General features: G+C 40.4%; 1 protein-coding gene across 1 annotated transcript; it reads right to left on the bottom strand.

Annotated features, from left to right (window-relative positions):
- Window positions 1–112: 112 nt before the first annotated feature.
- On the bottom strand, window positions 113–10,947 carry LOC137183059 (transient receptor potential cation channel subfamily M member 1-like). The gene is made up of 25 exons (XM_067589811.1): window positions 10,741–10,947; window positions 10,332–10,545; window positions 9,892–10,016; window positions 9,617–9,788; window positions 9,081–9,255; window positions 8,870–8,993; window positions 7,071–7,143; window positions 6,826–6,926; window positions 6,371–6,547; window positions 6,127–6,261; window positions 5,962–6,012; window positions 5,714–5,854; window positions 5,601–5,630; window positions 5,187–5,479; window positions 4,709–4,937; window positions 4,422–4,553; window positions 4,171–4,302; window positions 3,944–4,072; window positions 3,592–3,843; window positions 3,278–3,452; window positions 2,586–2,606; window positions 2,351–2,495; window positions 2,053–2,258; window positions 1,653–1,785; window positions 113–1,557 (listed from the first exon to the last, which is right to left on the bottom strand). The coding sequence occupies exons 1-25, from the start codon at window positions 10,741–10,743 to the stop codon at window positions 195–197; spliced, it is 4,731 nt and encodes a 1,576-aa protein (XP_067445912.1). The 5' UTR covers window positions 10,744–10,947; the 3' UTR covers window positions 113–194.
- Window positions 10,948–20,614: the final 9,667 nt, after the last annotated feature.

The raw sequence follows: 20,614 nt of genomic DNA, 5'->3' as shown, positions 1-20,614 counted from the left end.
GACAACTAAGAATAACTGCATGATTTAAAATGTTAAAGAGTTTGGTAATGACATTTCATTACTGTCATTCTGTTTTTCTCATTTTTGTGAAAACAGTTTCACAAATTCAGTCAGCAGCCGGTCTATGATGGCAGTCCACCTTTGATTTCAGTTCTCTGCCTTGCTGGTATCACTTAGCTCCTCTTCTCCGCCTCTCATTTCTCTTCCTGTGCATCATCTTCTCTCTTCTCTGCTTCCATTTTCTTTCCTACATCTTCACCTCCAGCAGTTGCCACCCTGCAGGTCTCAACAAGGTTTCTCTCGCTGCTAGAGGCTCCCGCCTCCTTGCTAACCATCAGGCTCTTTGCTCTCCTCTCGCTGACATTCCAGCTCTGTGACCTGTGAGACGGCATATACTTTTGAGCTACAGTCAGATACTCAGTACTGTCCGATAGGTTTCTCTTCGCCTTCATCTTTGTCTGGTTTTCCATGGATTCTGTTGCTGGGGGAGCTCCCTGACTTTCTAAAGGAATTTGATCAATCAGATTCTCCTCTTGCTTAAGCTCTCCAGGCGCAGGGGTAGTTTGAAACTGCTGCGCAAGAGTTCTGACCATTGACACTTTAGGCATGTGACCAAAGACGTTGGGGTGCACCTGATACTCCAAGTTTTCTGGCCATTGATTTGGAGTTTTAGTTACCTGCTCCACCAGTGACCTGTAGTTTGCGGTTTGCAGCAGATCATCACCTGCCTCGGCTGGGTTGTAGATGATGCTGCTCATAGCCCTCTTCTTTGTAATAGGGGATGTTTGGTGTTGGGTTTCAGTAGGAATATACCTCAAAGATTTAGTTCTCTTTGGAGAAGAGGAAGTTCCCAGTGGCAGTTGGGTGCTCTTTGTGGGTACAGCTGGTTCCACCGGGTCATCAGGAGGGCTGACAATGCTGGTGCTCATGGTCCTCCTCTTTATCAAGGCAGAGGTGGGTTGGTCTTCAACTGGATAGTATCTCAGTGATTTAGTTCTTTTTGGAGGGGAAGAAGGTCTTAGTGTGTTCTTGTCTGTTAGTCTATCTAGCAGCATTGTGCTGCCTTTGTTGGTCATGGTGTCTTGACTTGATGCTGGAGAAACAGGTTTTTGTTCACATGGAGATATGAGAATGTCCACACACGAATTGGGTCGTGTTCTATCCAGACCACCAACCTCTAAGCTCTGACCACCCTCCTTGGCGAGAGTGCAAATACTCCTCTGTCTTTCTAGCCCTGTTTTAGCAAGATCATCAGTGTCCTTCTGCTTCGCTGCAAACTCCTCCATGTCCATGTGGAAGCGGTAAAGACTGTAACCATCAGCGCTGTTAATACTGCCCTGGCGAAGTAGAGAGGAAGGATCACACACAGAGGAGTTTCGCGAATAGGTTCTGGTCAGCTCCAATTTGTCCACTCCTGCAAGTTTTTCTAGGGCAACTGCCATTCGACCGTGGATCTCCTCCAATTGGGCCAGGCGCAGATCCACCGTCTGCAGGGAGGCCTTCATAGTGTTCTCCCTCTCATTTACCTCCTCCAGACGCATGGACATATTCTCAACTCTGCCAAGAACAACAGAGAAATAGAAAGTTGATGTAAGTATGAAATGTAAGCATCATGCTTAGAAGTCGAAACTATACTTGAAATGAGGGCTCACCTTTCAGAAGTAACCTTGATGCGTTCATCACTGGAGGACTGCTGCTCATCCTCCTTCTCTCGGAAATGTTCCTCCACACACTGTTCTTCAAACTCGTACAGACTTTTTAGCTCCTCGTGATTCAACCTCAGCTCTGGAAGAAACAAATCATGACAGTGTCAGTCAGTGTGTTTGTTAAATTATCTGTCAGGTTCAAAATATTTCTGTAAATATGTATATCTATCAGTTACAACATGATTATTATTTTTAGAGACCCGGGACAAAAACAAAATATAATTATTTTCGTATCTAATTTTAAGCATTTGAATGTAACATTATAGCAACTGCAATTATATTGCAGCCTTTTAGTTATTTTAATGAAATTGTGTATAAGTGTTCTGGATTATTAGAGGTGACTAACTGAGGCCGCGGTCCTTCTCATCTAGTTCTCCCTCTTGTCTCCTTCTGGCACACCGTCGAAACAGCCTGTTGAAGAGGATGTAGAGGTGGCTGAAGATGATGAGAGGTGGAGGCAGGATGGGGCGGTCATGGAAGGTCATGATCAGCTGATATCTCTGGAACTTCCACACCTGGTTGGAAATGGACTTGACTTCAAAGAAGGTGTTGCTGTGGGGGCAAGAAACCAAGACTGGTGAGTACAAACTGTAAATATTTCTTGTAAAATAACAGAGCAGTCAGATGCAGGAGTATATATTTACTTGAAGACAGCAATGAGCAAGTTGACAAGAAGAATGTTTGCTACGAGAAGGTAACAGGCCATAATAGCAGGTGTGAGCCAGGCACCGGGGATACATGGAGGCAGTTTCTTCCCATCCTCATCATACAAATGTTCACCACATGGAGCTGTGGGGAAAAGGCAGTTATTTATAAAAATTATTCTGAGATCTTTAGCTAATTGATTTGATTTGCATTCTTGTCTTGAAGACTACTCACGGTTGATTTCCATTGCATAGACTTCGAGAAATCCGAGAAAAGTGCGGTCACGCAGAGACATGGAGAAAGCGTTAAAATCAATAAACACAGGATTTCTACATCATACTTCTGTCAGGATCAAGCTGATGTCCATGTAAGAATGGACTATTGTCATCAAAATGTTTCTCCAAATTTGTCAATCAAATAGAAATTTCTTTAAGTCACTTAATTAGTTTATAGCTTTGTTAACCAAACTCTAGAATATGCAGCATTTGTTTCAAAGTCTGAGAGAATCAGCAGTCAATCAGAAGCCGTCCATATACTTTTAAACAAAAAAACGTACTTGCAAATTCCCCAGAAACACTGTTTTAATGTTTAATAATCAATGTAATTTAGACTTTTCCAGTGACTGTTTCTTGCCTTCACCCTGACAGAAGAAACATTGACAAAATAAATTGGAGGCAGATGATCATGATTGAGGAGATGAGTTTATGATACCTATTCTGCTCTTCCTCAATGCAAATTATTTTCCACATATTTAAGAGTCTAGTATAAATGTGCCAGGAGAGGGAGACAAAGTATTGAGGGGTCACCATGCAACGTATTACAGTATTACTAAAAGTCACAGAGTTTATGACACAAAGTTAAATGAAAAACACTGATCATCTGCCCAGAATCAGGAAACAGAATCTTACTATGAATTCTAGTCTTACGGTCTATCGAGTCCGCAAAAACCTCTCCATAGATCATCCAGTAGGGCATGTAGAAGATGTTTCTGGCCAGGCGCCAGGTCGGCTCCTCATCAGGGTGAAGGATGGCTTGCCGTGCAACTCCAAAGCTCATAAGCACCACCAGCATGATCACAACAAAGTACATCATGTCAATCATCTGAAAGAAATTAGAAGAAAAATGCATTTCAACTCACTGTGAACTTCTGACCCTTCTCTTTGCATTCACATCATGTCCATCATATCTTTTTTTTTCAAATGATTTATTTAGCTCAGAGTAAAACACTAAATGTCATTACCATCTTTCCTATCATCATCACATAGGGCCCCAGGTATTTGTTGACTCCAAAGATGTCCAATACGCGAATGTACCAGAAGATGATGTCTATACAGTAGATGACTCTGCCGTAGCCCATGTAAGGTTCATGCTGCAGCCGTAGCATGAGCCCAAGAAGGAAGGTGCAAATGGCAACGAGGTCTGTGATGTTCCAGTACTCCTCCATCCACACACTTATCTTCTGTTTCAGCTTCCCTGGCTCTGACATCAGAATCTAAAGACCAGGGTTGTTATGCAGAGACCATTAAAAACCAACTCAACCAACATTTGAGGTATACTTACTCGATCAAACTGGTCATAATTTTGGCTTTTACCTGTCTGACTTTTTCAGCGCCAAGTGTAAGGATGTATGCAATGACAGTCCACTCTTGTATAGATGGCCATCGCTCCATTTTCACCAGGATGATGTAGTTGTATAACATCAGATAGCCCAGATAGCAAATCTGTCAGATGGAGAAAATGTCATAAAGTCAGTGCAACAAAGTCACTTCACTATAAGTTTAAAATATTTTGTCTTTTTTGTTACCAGAGGGAAACTTACGGTGTTGAACCAGAATTTGGTGAAGGGCGCATCATAAAACTCAAAGAACCTTTTGCCAATGGGGATTCTGCGGACCTTAGTGCTGCCCTCCTCTTCATCCCCCTTTCGGGAAGTTGTATCATTATTAGGGTCCTACAAGACACAGCAAACTCTGTTTTTTTACTGGTTATCACTTTTCACTGCTGACAAAAAGAGATAATAACAATATGTTTAAAATAAAGTAATCTGACAAGGTCAGCATGAACCCAGACCTTGCTGGATTTTGTGTCGTCATCCTTTTCTTTTCCCTCTTCTTTGCCTTCAGGTGCATGATAAGACGCATCATCTCCAAGACGGAAATCCAACAGTAGAATGAAAGGAGGAAAGATAATTCCCAGAATAACCTAGGTGAGAAAATGACCACATTTTTTAGAACTTGCAACAAGTTACGTACAGTGAATTTATTACCATCAACAATTATCACAACTTATGATCTCAATATTATAACTGTGAAATATGTTTAATGACTGCTTAAAGAAATACATTTTGGCATATCAACCTTGAGGCCAGGGTTTTTGCCAATCCTTAAGCAGCCCATCCACATGTCAGTGAGCAACATCTGGCTGCAGGTGTGGGCAATGAAGTCACGTTGCTTAGCAGCCACAGCCAGCTTCAGACAGGTGGAGTTGCTCCAGTTAACCAGCTCGTATGTCAAGAGTTTCATTGCCACCTGTTCATCATGTTTGTAGGACTGGTCCAACAACTCGTAGGCCAGCTGGCCGAATTCTCTGTGAAAGGGAGAAAACAATAACAACCATTTGTGTGATGGGAGGTTAAAGATAAGATAATTTTAATAATAATTATAATAGCAAGCATGTAAAAGTGAGCCTCAGCTGTTTAATGAAGTGGACAAGTCACCAAGATAAGGTGCTAAAATTATGGTGATATGCACTTGGGCTTACATCTTGACAAAATAACTTGTGATTCTACAACTGAAACCTTCAAGACAGATGTTATGTCGTGATATCAGTACTGACTTGGAGTTGTTCTCCAGGTCTTGGGAGATGTCATCCACCAGTTCACTCTCAGAGCACTCATGGGCCATGGCCTTGAACAGTTTACAGGCTACCAGGGCTTTGGCCATAGCTTCCTCTCCACGCTGCCAGAGGAACAGCGACATCTTCTGGCGCTTCATCAGCACTGCCCACAGCATCAGCTCGTGAAAGGGATACTTGAATCGACAGACCTCGGGGTCGTCCACGTCAATTTCCACCTCTTCCTCTTTTTTCTTTTTTGGCTTTTTCTTGCCTTTTGTTCTAGGTTCATCATCCTAACAAAAAAATGAAAGAATTATCATAAATCATTCTGCTCTGTGGGTTTTTGTTTTTTAAAAAAAAATCATATTGGTGCTGTGTTTTGTTAGTTCATTTAAAGTGTTTTAACATCCTCACCTCCATTCCTAGAAGCTTCAGAGCTTTTGGCTGCAAGAAAATGTCAAAATATGGCAGTTAATATCAAATACAGTTTTAAATGATGGACAAGCCATTATCATTTATTTTCTTACCCTTTTCAGTCCATACAAATTATTGTAGAGGTTGCGGAAAGCCTTCCTGGTGTAATTGCTTCTGTAAGCTCCACCCATGAGGCACTCCAGCACCAGACCAATATCAATCAAAGTGATCTGATAATCTGGGGGAAGGTTCCCCTGCAGAATCACCAAAGTAACATGAAGTATAGTAATTATGTTGAGATAATACATTGTTGAACATATCCTTATTAACAGCAAAAACTCAGTAGGAAAAATCATTTTACCTTTTTGACATCTCTAACCACAGCATGCAGTGTGTTTGCAGGGCCCAGTTTCTGAGAGAAGAAAAGAGAAAGTATTAGTTGTTTTTTTTTCATATTTGACAGATTTGTATTTTGAGGCATTCAGAATGACTTTCAGTTTGATTTGCTGCAGTGCGTCAGACTCACTGTGTTGTATAACTCCTCCAGTCTGGGAATGGTGAGGAAGTGGTGAATATTGACCCCATTCTCAAGGAGCAGCTTAACAAAGTCCACTCTGTCCAGCACCAGAGCATCCATCATAGCCTGCTCCAGAGAGTTCACCTAATCAGAAAGTAATATTTAGTGCCGAGTAATTATTATTTACATAAAACCTTTATTCTCTCATATTTCCATCTGACATGAAAGTTTTTCTTATAAACTCCACCCTTACCCAACGAATCAACTCTAACTTCCTCGGATCGGTTTCCTCTGGAGGTTCAGGTTTTGCCTTTCCTTTCCCCTTCCCCTTCTTTCCTCTGGTTTTATTGCGAGGAGCAGTGGCGGGACTCTTCTGCTTCTCCTGGTTCGGGGCTACAGCGGTTGTAGTGTTGGCGATGGCACCAGCAGGCTGACCAAGCAGGAATAAAAAAGGAAGAAAGCTGTGGCTCCTCTTTGCTTAAACATCAGCATATCAATCATATTTTCTTCTATTGTTGTTATTTGATGATTACATTGAATCATCTGAGAGGCACAACTCTGTTTAAGATCATTCTGTCCTTCTGCTATAGGTTGAGAACCCCTGGTTTCTATTTCAACAGATTTTTGGATTGTAAAACTAACTTTGCAACTGAAGTGTACTCATGTGGAATAATTAATTTACACTTTTCAGAGGTTAGCACCACTCACTGGTAAATTGTGACCATAGACAAAGATGTGATTGCGAGCAATATCCACTCTGTTCCAGGCCAGAGCCAAACTTAGCTGGTCAGCTGCTGAAGCATTCGTGCCTGATGCAAAACAGATGAAGTGTCAGAGAGAGAAGCGAGAGATGGAGAGAGTAGTACACAGTAAGAAAAATACTGCTCTGAGATGCATACAAGTATATGTATTGGAAGTTGACTTTGTTGCTCAGATATTTAGTCAGATAATACCTTTTAACAAGGCAGTAAGGATAGCCATTTCAATATCTTGTTGTCCCTCAGAACCCATTCGAAAAACTGTGATCTATGTGTGAGAAAGAAACAAAAAAAGAGAAGAATTGAGCAAAGTTGTGAAATAGGCAGGCATATAATGGTTGAATCAGTTAGTAATTAACCACATAAATGGGTTAATGAATTAATGAATGGGTGAAATCATACAAGGAATGTATTCCCATCTCTAACTGTAGCTGTAAACATGTGATGACAGCTGATGCGAGATTCTTTCAGCAGGACCTCTCACTCCAGCACGCTGTGGCTAATTTACTTGTCAGACAGAGTGATAGTGCTTGCCTTGTTATAGACTCGACTATATCAAATGAAATTACGCTGACGGGTCTGTCACATGTGCAGCCGTGGTAAATGGGATTAGGTTGGCATGAATGCGTGGCAAGACGCCAAAAGTTTCAGAGCTGGTCTCAGGATGCATCGATAATAAGCAGCATGCATCAGTATGAGACAGTACAAGACTGAAAACTTGTGTTACTCTTCCAGACAGTTGTGTGCTGCGCTGTCTGTGTCCTTTGTTTTTGCAAATAGGGAAACTTTTTTTAAAAATGGTAAACCCATAATTCACTTAAATGTTGTTTGCTAGTGTTACATCACTGCAAATTTCAGCACTCTAAATCTGTATTTTTATTTGTCTAACCCAGCTGTTCACATTGGATGCACTTAGGATGAAAGGATTATGTGGGTACTAGACGGTAATACTGATTCACCTGTGGGTTAGTCATGGCACTTTAGATTAATAGCAGGCAATAGTGTGACCTCTTAGTTGCATATAAAGAGCTCAAACAATTTGGCAATTCTGTCGCATGGTCTGGGTCGGGTATCAGTGCAAACCAAATGGTACGGGGGAAAAGCCCACAGCGGTATGATCTTTGAAAAAAGCAGTTTAAGTTGCTTATCTGGTATGTTGGAGCATTAGGCAGTCTAATACATCAGGGATAGAGGATGCAGTCTCTCTGGTGAAGTGATAGCACTTTGGGGACTGAAAAAAGCCTAGGGAGTGGAGAGAGAGAGAGAGGAACCTAGCTGAGGATTAGGGAGATGGATCCTCTCCTCCATCTGTGTGGTGCATGCTTACTGTGAATGGATGAAGTAAGAGCCTCTGCTAAGCAGGTGGTAGAGTGCGCTGATCTTTCCCCCTCCAAATGTATGGAGTCTGGAGATTATATCCGCTGGGTATTACAAACTACTAATCACATCACTTACGGAAATCTGCTGGAGATGCACAAATGCTGCCGCTATGTATTTATCAAGGGTCTCTGGCAAACACATTGGAGAAACACTCTCAGCTCTAGGATTAATCGGCTATCCGTGAAGACTCTTACCGGGGTGTTCGCTTCGATGTACAGCAGCGAACTGCATTGTTTACATGAAAGTAAACAGTTTAATGCTGCAGAACATGACACCCATCACCCCTTTACAGCTGTGTGCTTATACATAAGGGTTGATGATGAAGCTGCGAGTGCCCTGGATTACATGACATACAGTACCACACATGAGCACAACATGAAGGAGAAATGACAAGCAGGTTGTGGGGATTATGTTTATTCAATATGTTAATGGAAACACAAAGAGGAGTGGAATGGATGAACGACGATGGAGACCAAATGCTTCACAACTCAAATATGTTTATTGATTGAAACATTTTCAAATACAAGACAAATGTGAAATATGAGACACTTTAGTGTATTAACACCTTATTTTTGTTCCTTTATGAGGATTCTCTTGTTTATCCTTCTACTCACCAGTTCCCTTTTCTTCATGCACTCCATAACCATGAGCAGGATCTGCTGCGACTGGCTTTTGGTATAATTGAAAGTCTTCTGTATGGTCACCAAAAGTTGGTCTCTGACGTCATCATTAACCAGGCTGGAGGAGGAGGTTCAAAGGTAAGATTTCAACTTTTTTCCTGGAGGAATGCTAACAGCAAAAGGGGAAAATCATCTGAAATCTCACCCTCCATCCTCTGAGAACTTGTGTGCGAAGGAAATGATATCGGAAGCACGACCGCTGCCGTCACACACCACCACAGGAATGGGAGGGTCATCTCTCAGACTCTCCAGGGCGATGGAGATAACGTTGGGACCCCCCTCCACTATCAGACACACCAGAGGGACCCCCTGGCCCAGACCTGGAAAACACAGCAAAAACAGTCATTTCTTCCATTCATCCATTTATTACTAAACTATCACCTTATAGTATTGTCAAGATAACACAACAGAACTTTAAGTGAAATGTTGAAGCAGAACACATTGATGTGATGTGTGAACACACAAAACCAGAGGAGGGAAGGAGTGAAGTCAGTGGTGACAGCTGAGCATCCCTTTGCTGTCCCTGCCTTATTTGAGCTCCAGGCATAGGATGACAAAGGGAAGCCCACAGGTCACAGAGGAGCTCTCCAGCCACATGTCCAACAAGACCCTGGTTCACACTCACACGTTATGGAGGATGAAGCACGCTTTCTGTTAAACGTGGAGCACTGTGTGACTTACGGGTGTTGATCTTCTGCAGGGAGATGTGCTTCTCCAGCAGTCGACGGAGTTTGACCTCGGAGCCGTACTTCCCGCAGGTGCCGTTGTCGGTCAGGATGAAGTGGGAGTGGCTGTTGTTGAGCACAGCCAGCTTGCTAAGTGGGTTGGCCATCGTCTGATAAGGTCTGGTTACCTGGAAAGAGAAGAGGAAATGAGCTCAAAATGTTTCAAGAAGAAATATTAGTGTGAAAGAGCTCGCTTTGAAGGAAACTAAACACAGCTGCAAATACTCTTACATCTTTTCCAATGAGATCCTCTTTGTTTTCCAGGATCCCCCATGGTGCAATTCCAATCGCGCACACTTTCCCTCGTGACTTGGAGGAATGCTCCTTTAAGGCATCTCCAACGTGACGGATCACCCCTAAGTTGTAAAAAGGAAAATATAGCAACATGAATAATGCCTCTTTTAAGTGCCTAATGGGGATGCATCATGGGACACACTGTGGTTACTGCACGCAAACTCCACACAGATTGTCCTTTATAATGAATTTTTCCCACAAAAGCTCTAATTATAGTGCTTAAATCTGTAACAATGGGTTGGTCAAATCTCCCCTAGGAAATTGCAAAATAGGTGTTATGTAATGACAATTTAGAGCAAAGGTAATCTACTAATGTCACAAACTGTTATTTGTTAAGTGAACATTAAAAGCATAATCCTGAACTGTCAGTGCCCTACCTGTGTTGACTCCACCCGTGAAGATCCAAGCTCCGGTGGTGACAGCGGCTTTGATCAGGCCTTTGCCAAAAACTTGCTTGAGCTTGGGCTGGAGGTCGAAGTTCTGGAGACCTCCGTGCACAGAGATGAGCAAGGTGGGCAGCTCCAACTGCCAGTCCTTCACCATCAAATGCAGCAGGTTGTCAGGCTTTGTCTCATAGGAAACCCGGATATACTAGAGTAAGAAAAGATGGAAAGAATTCAGCACAGTCCTTTCTGCCTTAAATTTAAAACATTTTAAAGTATAGGTCAGATATGAGAGGCTGTTTAATTACATCGGCAGGTCACATCACATCCTCCCATGCTGTTGTAACTTCATGCAGGACCAACTGTGTGAACAGAGAGGCCATTTTTCACTGCTGAAACTCACCATGGCCTTGTTGATGAATCCTCCACCCTGGAACTCGATTACACCAAAGGCATCTGTTGGGTAGGTCCTGGTGTGCTTGATCACACTCCATTTATCCTTCGGGTTGTCAATCTGTACCAGCTGGTGTGTCTCCTCTACTGAGGTGGCACCGGGAGGGATGGCCGCGTGCTGCGTTGTCAGCTGACCACAGGCACATCTAGATAGATCACAGAACAAGAATCACTCAAAGGCTGTGTGGCCTGGTACCTCGTGTCTGAACTTCAGACATTGTAGAAATCCCTGAGTAGTGTAATACTCAGTGGTATCAAGGGAAGGAATGATGACAAGTACTGAATGACACTGCGGTTTTTTTCTGCTCATGAAGGCTGTATGTATTTTTATCAAAAAATACATATTGAGGAAGCTCTTTCATGACTGTGCCCATTTCTTTGGAAATGTATAACCTGTCTCAAGCAGTAAAACTTTCAAACTTTTTGACAGAACAGAAGTGTTTTCATGAGTTTTGGAGTCATGTTCATGTCATCTCATATAATAAACAATATCTATATAGCTGCTGTTGTAACCTGAGTCCATTTGTATATGTATATACACAAGTATTTAAAAGGTAATTTGAAGACCATAATTACCTGGTCGGGTCCTTGCTGGGAAATATGTGAATACATTCTCGTTTTTGAAAGGTTCTCTCAATCCAAGCTCTCTGCGCCTGATAAAGAGAAGATTTGAGAGAAAAGAAAAGTGTTAGTTTCCATCACATGCTGTCATGCCGGAGTCACAGGGAGATCATCCTTGCCGATATCTGAAAAGTTTCTATTTCAAAATCCTCTTAGCAGTAATCCTGGCTAAAATATGAGGACTATTTGCACCCTGTGAAGAAACACACAGATGACAGAGAGGGGAGAAATATATTCAAAGTGGAAAGGTTTCTGCCGAGACTTAAATATAAATTCAGCTTAAATTGCATGTTGTCTGGTATCAACAGGTAAAAACTCTGTTTGGCACATTTAAATCGACCCGAAGATCAACTGGTTTCATCCAGAACATTTTCAGTTATTTTTGAGATTATTAGAGCAGAGCTGATGTCGCTGAACAACTCTGTGGAATTAGACACCTTTCATTGTCTGTTCGAGCTTCATAAGCAGCCAGTGAGAAATATCACACAAAAGTACTCTGCCCACACACTATGTCAAATCAAATCTTTTTCCAGTCCTGAGAAAAAATAACCCGAGTTCAAAGCAAAGTTTCTCTGAAGGCCATTGTTGACAGCAGAGGCCCAATTAAAACCGAAGCAATGGGAGCATATCTTTCCAGGAAAACACTGGGAAATTAAACTGAAGAAAAAATAGTAATTCTTTTTAAGCTTTAAAACCTTAAAATATACTTAATGTACAAAATCTCCATTTAACTTTACCCATAAGCCTGAAGCCATGTGCGTGTAAATGAAACACCATAGATAAATCTAATGAAGTCTTGTGATCGGGAATCACAAGTATCCATAACACAGTACAGTTACTGTTCTCTCTTCCTCTCTCTCTCTCTCTCTCTTTCTCTCTCTCTCTCTCTCTCTCTCTCTATCCTCTATCTATCTGAATAGCAGCAGCTTCAGCCAGGAGGGAGCTGCAGCAGTGCGGCTGCTCTGCAACACCACAAATATAATATATAAGTATGATAAATCCATATAATAAACAGTATATGCATGCTCTACATTAAAGAAAGCTATCCACAGCAAATCTCTGGACACCTTTTAGCCTATATGTTGATTTTATATTATATTATTAATAGTGAGAAGACAGATTCTTTAAATATTAATTTGTTCGATCGGGTCTATGGTTGTTGTTTTTTTACAGCCTGTCAACACACTATAAATACATACTCATATATGAGTTCAACTGCTGCAGTACTGCTGCTGCTCTATATGCTTTAATCCACGTTTCATCTTTCCATCCATGCATTATATTAAAATGGTTCTCATTTCTGTACCCCGTTATTGTTTGTTATTGCGATGACCTGATTTTCCCACCAGAATCCTTAAAGATTTATCTCATTCAGTCAGATAATGTTTTTCTAAACCGGTAAAACAATTTTCTTTTAAGTAAAATAGTTCCTATTAAACTATTTGATTGCATGAAAACGTGAAATTCCTAGTACTCTAGGTTTTTGCAAAAAAGTATTACCACCCTTTTGTGTTTCCAGAAAGTCCGAGACACAGTGTGGTTTGTTGCTGTCTGTCTTGTCTCAGCAGTTTTCCATCTCAGTGTTATCACGGTTCAGTAAGCAACCAGAACTCAAAACAGAGCTGCCCACTCACATTCACCCCATCTGAATCCACATTCTAGGGTCTATAATTTGTAGCACATCGCTTGCCAGTAGGTCTACTAATTTAGTCATAAAATAAACCAGTAATGAAAAGAGCTTTAAAGAGTTGCAGGTATAAAATGTAAATACACTTACACACAATCTTCTGTCCGAGCTGCAGAGTCCTATCTCTAGTGCTGCTGGAGTTTAAGTCTAAAGAGTACAGAAGAAGTCTGCTGCTCCTCCACCAGAGCTTTCTCCTGGTGCTGCACTCCCAGTCAAGTGGTCTCATTGAATCCCACAGGACATGAAACTTCTTCACTTTATGAGGGCCAGTTAATATGATGAGCATGTGAGCAGGGTCTTTGTTCGCCCAAGTCTCATGACTCCAGTTCAAGGTAATCCTTTTGGGAGTCCCATGACCCCTTCTCCATGCCCACAGGGTATTTTCATCCTTCGCTTGAACAAGGCACAATAAATCTACTTTGATAACCGGCCCCTAATCTCCCAATTTGTTGAAACTCCTTTCTTTGTGCTCACTTCACAGTGTGGAAGATCTTAGCTTGTGTGAGAAGACGGAGAAGAGTGGACGACCTAAAAGTGCTGCAGTCTCGTTCAGAGGCTCCCCAACTTTTCATTTGAAAATTTTCACCCCCTCCAACTACTTTGATTTCAAACCAATTTGCATAATTGAGAGAATTGGATGCAGGCATTCTTTTGGCAGGCGCCTTGTTAAGACATGACTGGTCTCCAGTTGGGGGCAAGGTCAGTCAATGCTAATTGCAGTTAATCTCTATTTCCACCCACGCTGTTTTTGTGGAAGAAAAGAAAACTCGGCAGACCAGCTATTCAATATTCTCTTAATCTTGATTTTTAATTTTGGTAATGTTGAGCGGATTTGTATTTCAAAACGTGTAAGATAAAGAGCTTCCAGCAAACTGAATGAAACAGGATGTTACTGTTGAAAAATACAAGATTTATCCTACTGGCCGCTGTCTATTTAAACTTTAGGCCAAAACAGATGATTTGGATATCAAGTACCCAAAGTGTATCAAGCGTAAAAGTCTAAAATTAATCCTGTTTATTACACATGGACTTTATGAAGCAGTATACAGCAATGAAGACAATTTAAAGTCATTAAGGGCTTCTGGGGACATGCTTAAATAACTAGAGGAAAGCTTTAGTTGAGCTGGAGGGAGAGATGGAGTTAACAAGCGCAAAGTCGTAGACATCCATTTAAAACCTTCCTCATGTGAAATGGTTTGATAAGCGCTCCTTATATGGTTGAAGTTAGCAGTTTGAAGCTTGACAGCAACTCATGGTGAAGAAGAAAAGGGAAGTTGGTGGTTGATGACTAAGAAAGACACACACAGAGAGATATCTGCCTAACTTCCCCCTTCTTTTGGTCCTGCTCTAGTAAAAAATGCACGTGGGTCGTTGTTAATTATAGTTGAAGAAAACAAAGCGCATTTCCAGAGGGGTTTGGCCAGTATGACGCAGTTATTTCAGCTTACTTAAACTCATTAACCACAGCAATTAAAACCAAAATCCAGTCAGCAACCGGCTGCCTCGTTAGAGCTGCCTTTGAGCACTTACAACAAAAACCTTGAAGAATTAGATACTGCAGGATCAGATTGTGACACAACAAGCAAATTAACAAGACTTAAGCCGAGCCTCGATAACAATAAACAACATTCATTCCAACACGCAGACTTTTCTGAGAAAATGATCGATCGAAAACAAAAGACAGTTGTGTGAGATGGAAATTATAGTTGCTGGATTCCTGAAAGGGACAGATACAAAAGTACTGAGGGTATTTATTACCTCTACTTAAACATGTTTTATGAACTGTACTGATATTTTATGACACTATAACACAATATATGTCTCTGGTGGCACATGCATATCTTTCTATTCTAATTCTCCCCATGAATAACTACTTTTACTGGTTCCACTATGCAATAGTTAGTTAATCAAGATCGCAGACAGACACACAGTCCACACACACTATATGCCATACATTCATGCCTTTTTGCACTTGAATCACATGGGCCAAGTCTCCTGACCCACAGCTTAGTGAGCAACTAGATCACAGCAAATTTGTTCCAGTGCAGCTACAATTACATGGACTCTTCAGCCCCACCAGTCATAAGGAAAAGGTATAATGATGGCTGTATTTCTGTTCGCTGACATATGACCCGGTCTAGTTCAGTGCATTTTAATTTAGTTTTAAATCATTTAATTCTAATTGTTTTTACAGTCTGTAGCTCGACACATTTGACTGAAAACGAATCGTGTCAGATGTGTCAAACGAACACATCACTTATTCTGAATATTGTAGAAACGGTGGAATTCACACAACAAAAGCCTCATCAGCACAAGTGAAATGGATCAGAAAGGATTTGGGGGTCCTATGTGGAATGTGATGTCACCAGGGTTGAAGATAAAAGCAACTAATTGCTCGGCTTTGGTATTGAATGGCGATGTGGTTGGAGTTTGATGCAATGTGACAGGAAGAAAACCCATGTAGACCCCTTTACTGTCTAAAAAAATATTTCAGACTCATGGTCGAATCCCACGTGGACCGAATAAAAAGCTGCCTTTTACTTATTTTCACTTGAGGGGAAAGATATTTGGACAAAGCGACACACTCGAGTTACAGGCTCTCGACAAATTTGCATCAACTGTGGATCTAACTGTTTGCAGTTTGTAAATGCACTCATTGTCCTCCTGGGTTTTGAAAATCCAGTTAGCCATCACGAGTCCAACATGTCACTGATTATCCCCAAGAGTTGAGGGAGTCATAAGACATGTTTTAAAGCTGCTGTTTTCCTGTTTTCCCCAAAGGAAAGTCTCACTGAAAAAAAACGAGACCACATGAAAAATTACATAGTCAGGGGACCAGAATAAAGATCGTGCCTGCATAAAAACTAGCAAAGTTATTTGATCTTTTTGTATCAGAATAGAAGCATCTCATAGCATGGAAACAGATTTAAGTGAAATAACATAATAATTTATAAGCTATAACAGCAGGTCAGCCAACAGTTTTAAGAGTTTTGACTACCACTATATGGAACAAAATGACAAACTAGAAACATTACTGCAACACTCAATTAACAGATATGATCTTGAATGTTATAATCATGCAAAATAAATAAAAGTGAGTCCCCTTAGAGACAATCTGAAGCAAATCATTTCATAGGGTAATCATATAGGTGTAAATCCGCAGAATAAAATCTTCAGTTTCCTTTTAGCTTGTAATATTTTCTATTTGTTTTAATTCACACTTTAGGTACAACAACGCTGCTATGTTTGTACTTCAGTTGTGAGAAACCCAGTAAAAATACTTTTACTACAAGATCTTGCAACATTTGAACATCTTACTTTTTTCACAAGCTTTTCCGACTTTCACACATAGCCCGGCCCCGGCTCTAGACGTTTCTGCTCAATCCTGACCTGAGCCTTAAAGCTTTTGAGGATTCTTGGCTCTCACCTGACCTGAGCCTGATGCAGTCATATGACCCTGCAAACCCCATTGTGAAAATTTCAGAGTTTCTAAACGTTGCCTTAGCAGTTTTTATATAGTTATTCAATTTAGGGCTCGAGCCTGAAAACTATCTGTGAATAGTTAAAAACCTGACCATAGAAAATATTGAACAGGAAGCTTCAATTTCTCAGTAAAAGGGGTAAAAGGTTAGTGGAGGCAGCTTATTTGCTGGTGAATAGTGTTATTTGTATAGTACATCACAGAGGGACATGAATGCATTGCTAAGTTGATTCATGGCAACAGATTAGTATCATGTGAATACATTAAACTGAATATAATAATTAGGATATGGTCATTACCTTTCTAAAAATGTGTTTTATCAACCCATTCTACACCAGAATCATGCGATGCCTGTTTAAAAATTAAAACAGAGCCATTTTCTGTTGTTAATAACAAGCAAAGCTTTTACACTCATTTTTTAATTCGAGTGTCATCCATCCAGACTGCATTCAAAGAGGTATTGCCTTTATTCTATTTATGATGTACTACACTTTGGATAAAAAATAAATCCGTCTCCATACCATGACCTGCTGTAAATGATGAAGTATACGCCTGTCATTTGAATAACGCAGATAAAGCCATGATTAAAAACTGTCATCACAACATTACGAATATGCATGATCAGAAAAAAAAGGGACAATTATTATATCTTTGCCGTCTGGTCTTTGTAGCTGATGAGTTTATATTTAGCAACATATCCGATCTCATTAAAAGTGCAGCGCTATTCAGTTGAGAGCCATGACATTGCTGATTGCTTTACAGAGTAAAAAACCTCATTTAAAAAGGCTCTGGATTATACAAAGAATATTAATCTCGCCAAATAAAGCTTGCTCTAATGTACAGAAACCCATCACACTAAATTCGTCTGATGATGTCTGAGTCAGATTTACTGTTAAAAATATACATCAGGAGTCAGGCTGATTTAACCACATAGAGAACAATTCCCTTGATATTTAAAATATACATTTTTAATTTACTGATTATGACTATGCACTACATGTTATCTATAAAAACTGAAACCCAATGTGCTTTATGTGTTTTATATTACACAGTGTATGGTTTATTTTCCTTCTTCATGTTGGTTTTTTTTTTTTTTTTGGAAAACTGGAATCTTTGTTTAAATTTGCTCATCATTTTTAAACTATTTGAATAAGAAAGTCTTTTTATAGTTTAGCCTCTTCAACATTTCACCTCTGTTCTGTACTTACATGCATCCACAAAAGTGCACACTGAGTTAGTTTGTAGTGTGCACGCTCTAATCCCAGAATACACTGCTCGATGGATTGGGAGTAGAAGCATGCATGTATGCACAATTTACATCTTTCTTGCTTTCAAGGACATGTTAACAGGAGTGTGTTAATCACATGAAAGCAGACATTAGAAATATATGAAAGTCCTTAATCTGTCATGGCCGTGGTTGTCCATACTGGGCCATTATGAAGGATTAAATGGCAGTACTGGAGCGAGCAGCTCTTGAAGCCTGCTCAGCTTCAAACATCACTTAAAAGTAAGTTTGCAGGGATGGGAGTGCAGACCATGTGCACACCGAGATATACGACTAGCAGTCCTGAATGGAGCGTGTCATTATGCCGGGACACAGGGTCTGGAAAATGATTGGTTAGGACTTAATGTGGAGTATGGCCAGCTCATAGTAATGCTCCATGTGACATACTGTGCAACAAAAGCCACTCATATATATATATATATATATTCATATGGTTTCTGGGTTCAAAAAGTTAACAAAAAGCAACTAAGATTCAATTATTATAAATAAAAAATCTTTAGAGCAACACCAAACATTTAACTAACTCTGAAAATGAATGCCACTACTCAATAAAAAGGTCAGGATATCATAAAACCCTTTCAAGACAAATTAGAGGAAGGAGCAAACTCAGTAATGCAATACAGAATCACCTGTTGAATGTGACACTTGCCTGCTGAACAGACTTCATCTTACCTTCTGCGAGCCAGATGTGGAGCGTTTGAGGGAGGACCGTTTAAAGGTGCCACTGGGGCCCTTGTTGTCCATGTTGAAGACTCAGATTATGCTTCACAGAAGCAAGTCAGACTGACTTTAGACAGGGATCCTTCGAGAGCAGCGTCAGGTCAGGGTTCACCAGCAACGTAAACATTAGAAACAGACAGAAACCCTAGAGAGCCGCTACAGGAACGAGGCATGACAAAAACCTCTGGATTTACACTTTTAAAAATTAGCAAAATTCACCATCATTAAACGTTTCAGTGCTTCTCTCTCCTCGCTCAGCTTACTCCCGACTGACAAGACAGGGATCCCGGCTGGGGATATAAATCACTCGATGACACACTTGACACATAGACCCTTTTCCTCTGCCGGGCATCCCATAATCAGGCTTAATGCAGCCGGCTCTTATGAAGCCTCAGAGTCTAATGGATAGAGATTTAATAAATGGTTATTGAAGGTAAATCTACTTTGGCGCACCACAACCCCAAAAAAGGCTTAGAGAGACCATGCTGTGAAGCTAAAGTTAGCCGGCGGAAAGCCAAAGGTTGTCCCACCAGATGAGGCTCAGTATGTTTGAAAGGGAAGACAGGAGCATCCCATCAGGGTGCAAACGGAAAGGTATGCAGAGATTCAGAATGTGATGCAGAGGCAAAAAGCCACGATTAATTCTCAGTGATGAACACTACTTTGAATCTACCAGAGGCCAGCTCTCTGGGAGAAACACACCAGGAATATTCACTCCAATAATTTCAAGCTGCACACCTTGTACCTGCCTGTCCCGTCGTTTAAACCAATCTCAAAGAACTATGGTCATTATCACCAGGACAAAATGTCCTGTAATAGCTGTTATAGTTTTGTATCTAATCCCTCATTTCCACTTAATGACAACATTTTATTGTTAATATTTTGTTCAGCTCCACATAAAGTAGTCCCACAACACAGATTTAGAGAAGCTCCATGTTAAGTATTGTTAAGAGTTTGACCTGTTATATAATACATACAAAATTAATGGAAAATGAAACTATTAAGTCTTAATACCACTCAGCATTTGGCCTACCCTGACAAATAGTTTGCTATTCATTAACCGGGCTTGATAATAAAAAACGAACATCAGTAGTAATGAACTGTATCACTTTAATGCTGAATTTATAACTTCCACACCAACTGAAACCGGTTATGCAATGTCATTATGACTCATTATTTCTACTGAATGTTTAGCTGAGTAGAAAATGACAAATTTAAGTGCCTCAACTTCTAAATACTAGAATCTAAATCATCGTCTACCATATAGCGGATCTATTACAGGCTGTTACATACATCAAAAAACAAAGTGTGTGCATTTTTGTACATAGATTTAGCATTTTTTTCGAATCAAACTGAGAGCAACCATCTGAGCAACATATGGGAAAAGATTCAAGTTTCAGTCCAGCTGAGACAGACAAATTAGATATGCAGCAACTCCCTCTACTGGATACGAACTGGAATGGTTATAAGTAGAAAATAATGATCGCAATAGTTTGCCAAACTGACCTTGTCTATATTAATGTAATTCCATCATTTCCTTGGCAAAACTCTTTAAAATCCAGTTTTCACTTTCATTTCCAACTAAGTAACTTTAAGGTTATAAAAATCATCTCTGTCTAATAGTATCACATACTGTATATAGTGTGTCAGTTTGTCCCAGTCCTTTATTAAAGCTATAGTATATTATTGGCTATGTATTAGATGTCTGATGCAGCATTAAATACACATTTTCCCTGAATTGAGCCCAACATATTTGGCATATTTGTACTCTTTGGGATCTCAAAATAAATGCATGCCAGTTTGAACAAAGATTGGCTGCACAGCGTGAGTTTATAATGACTGATCCACCTCCAGGAAAGTATATAAGTATATAAACAAAATATTCACAGAGGCACATTTTTGCAAATAAAAATCCCAGCAGAACCATGTGTGAGTGCAGCAAAAAGGTAACTATTCTACAAATCCACAACATGCAATCAACAAGTACCTACTGTGCTGTTATCAGCCTGCGCATCAGCATACAAGCATAC

Source organism: Thunnus thynnus, chromosome 5 (genome assembly GCF_963924715.1).
Source record: "Thunnus thynnus chromosome 5, fThuThy2.1, whole genome shotgun sequence".
NCBI lineage: Eukaryota > Metazoa > Chordata > Actinopteri > Scombriformes > Scombridae > Thunnus > Thunnus thynnus.
Note: the sequence above shows the minus strand (reverse complement) of the source record. Positions and strands in the feature narration are given on the sequence as shown.

Excerpts from the sequence above, each read along its gene's own strand:
- LOC137183059 (XM_067589811.1), bottom strand. Across the intron at positions 6,262-6,370 it reads AGTTAGAGTTGATTCGTTGG|GTGAACTCTCTGGAGCAGGC; the intron begins GTAAGGGTGGAG and ends CTTTCTGATTAG. Across the intron at positions 4,073-4,170 it reads CCAAATTCTGGTTCAACACC|ATTTGCTATCTGGGCTATCT; the intron begins GTAAGTTTCCCT and ends TCCATCTGACAG.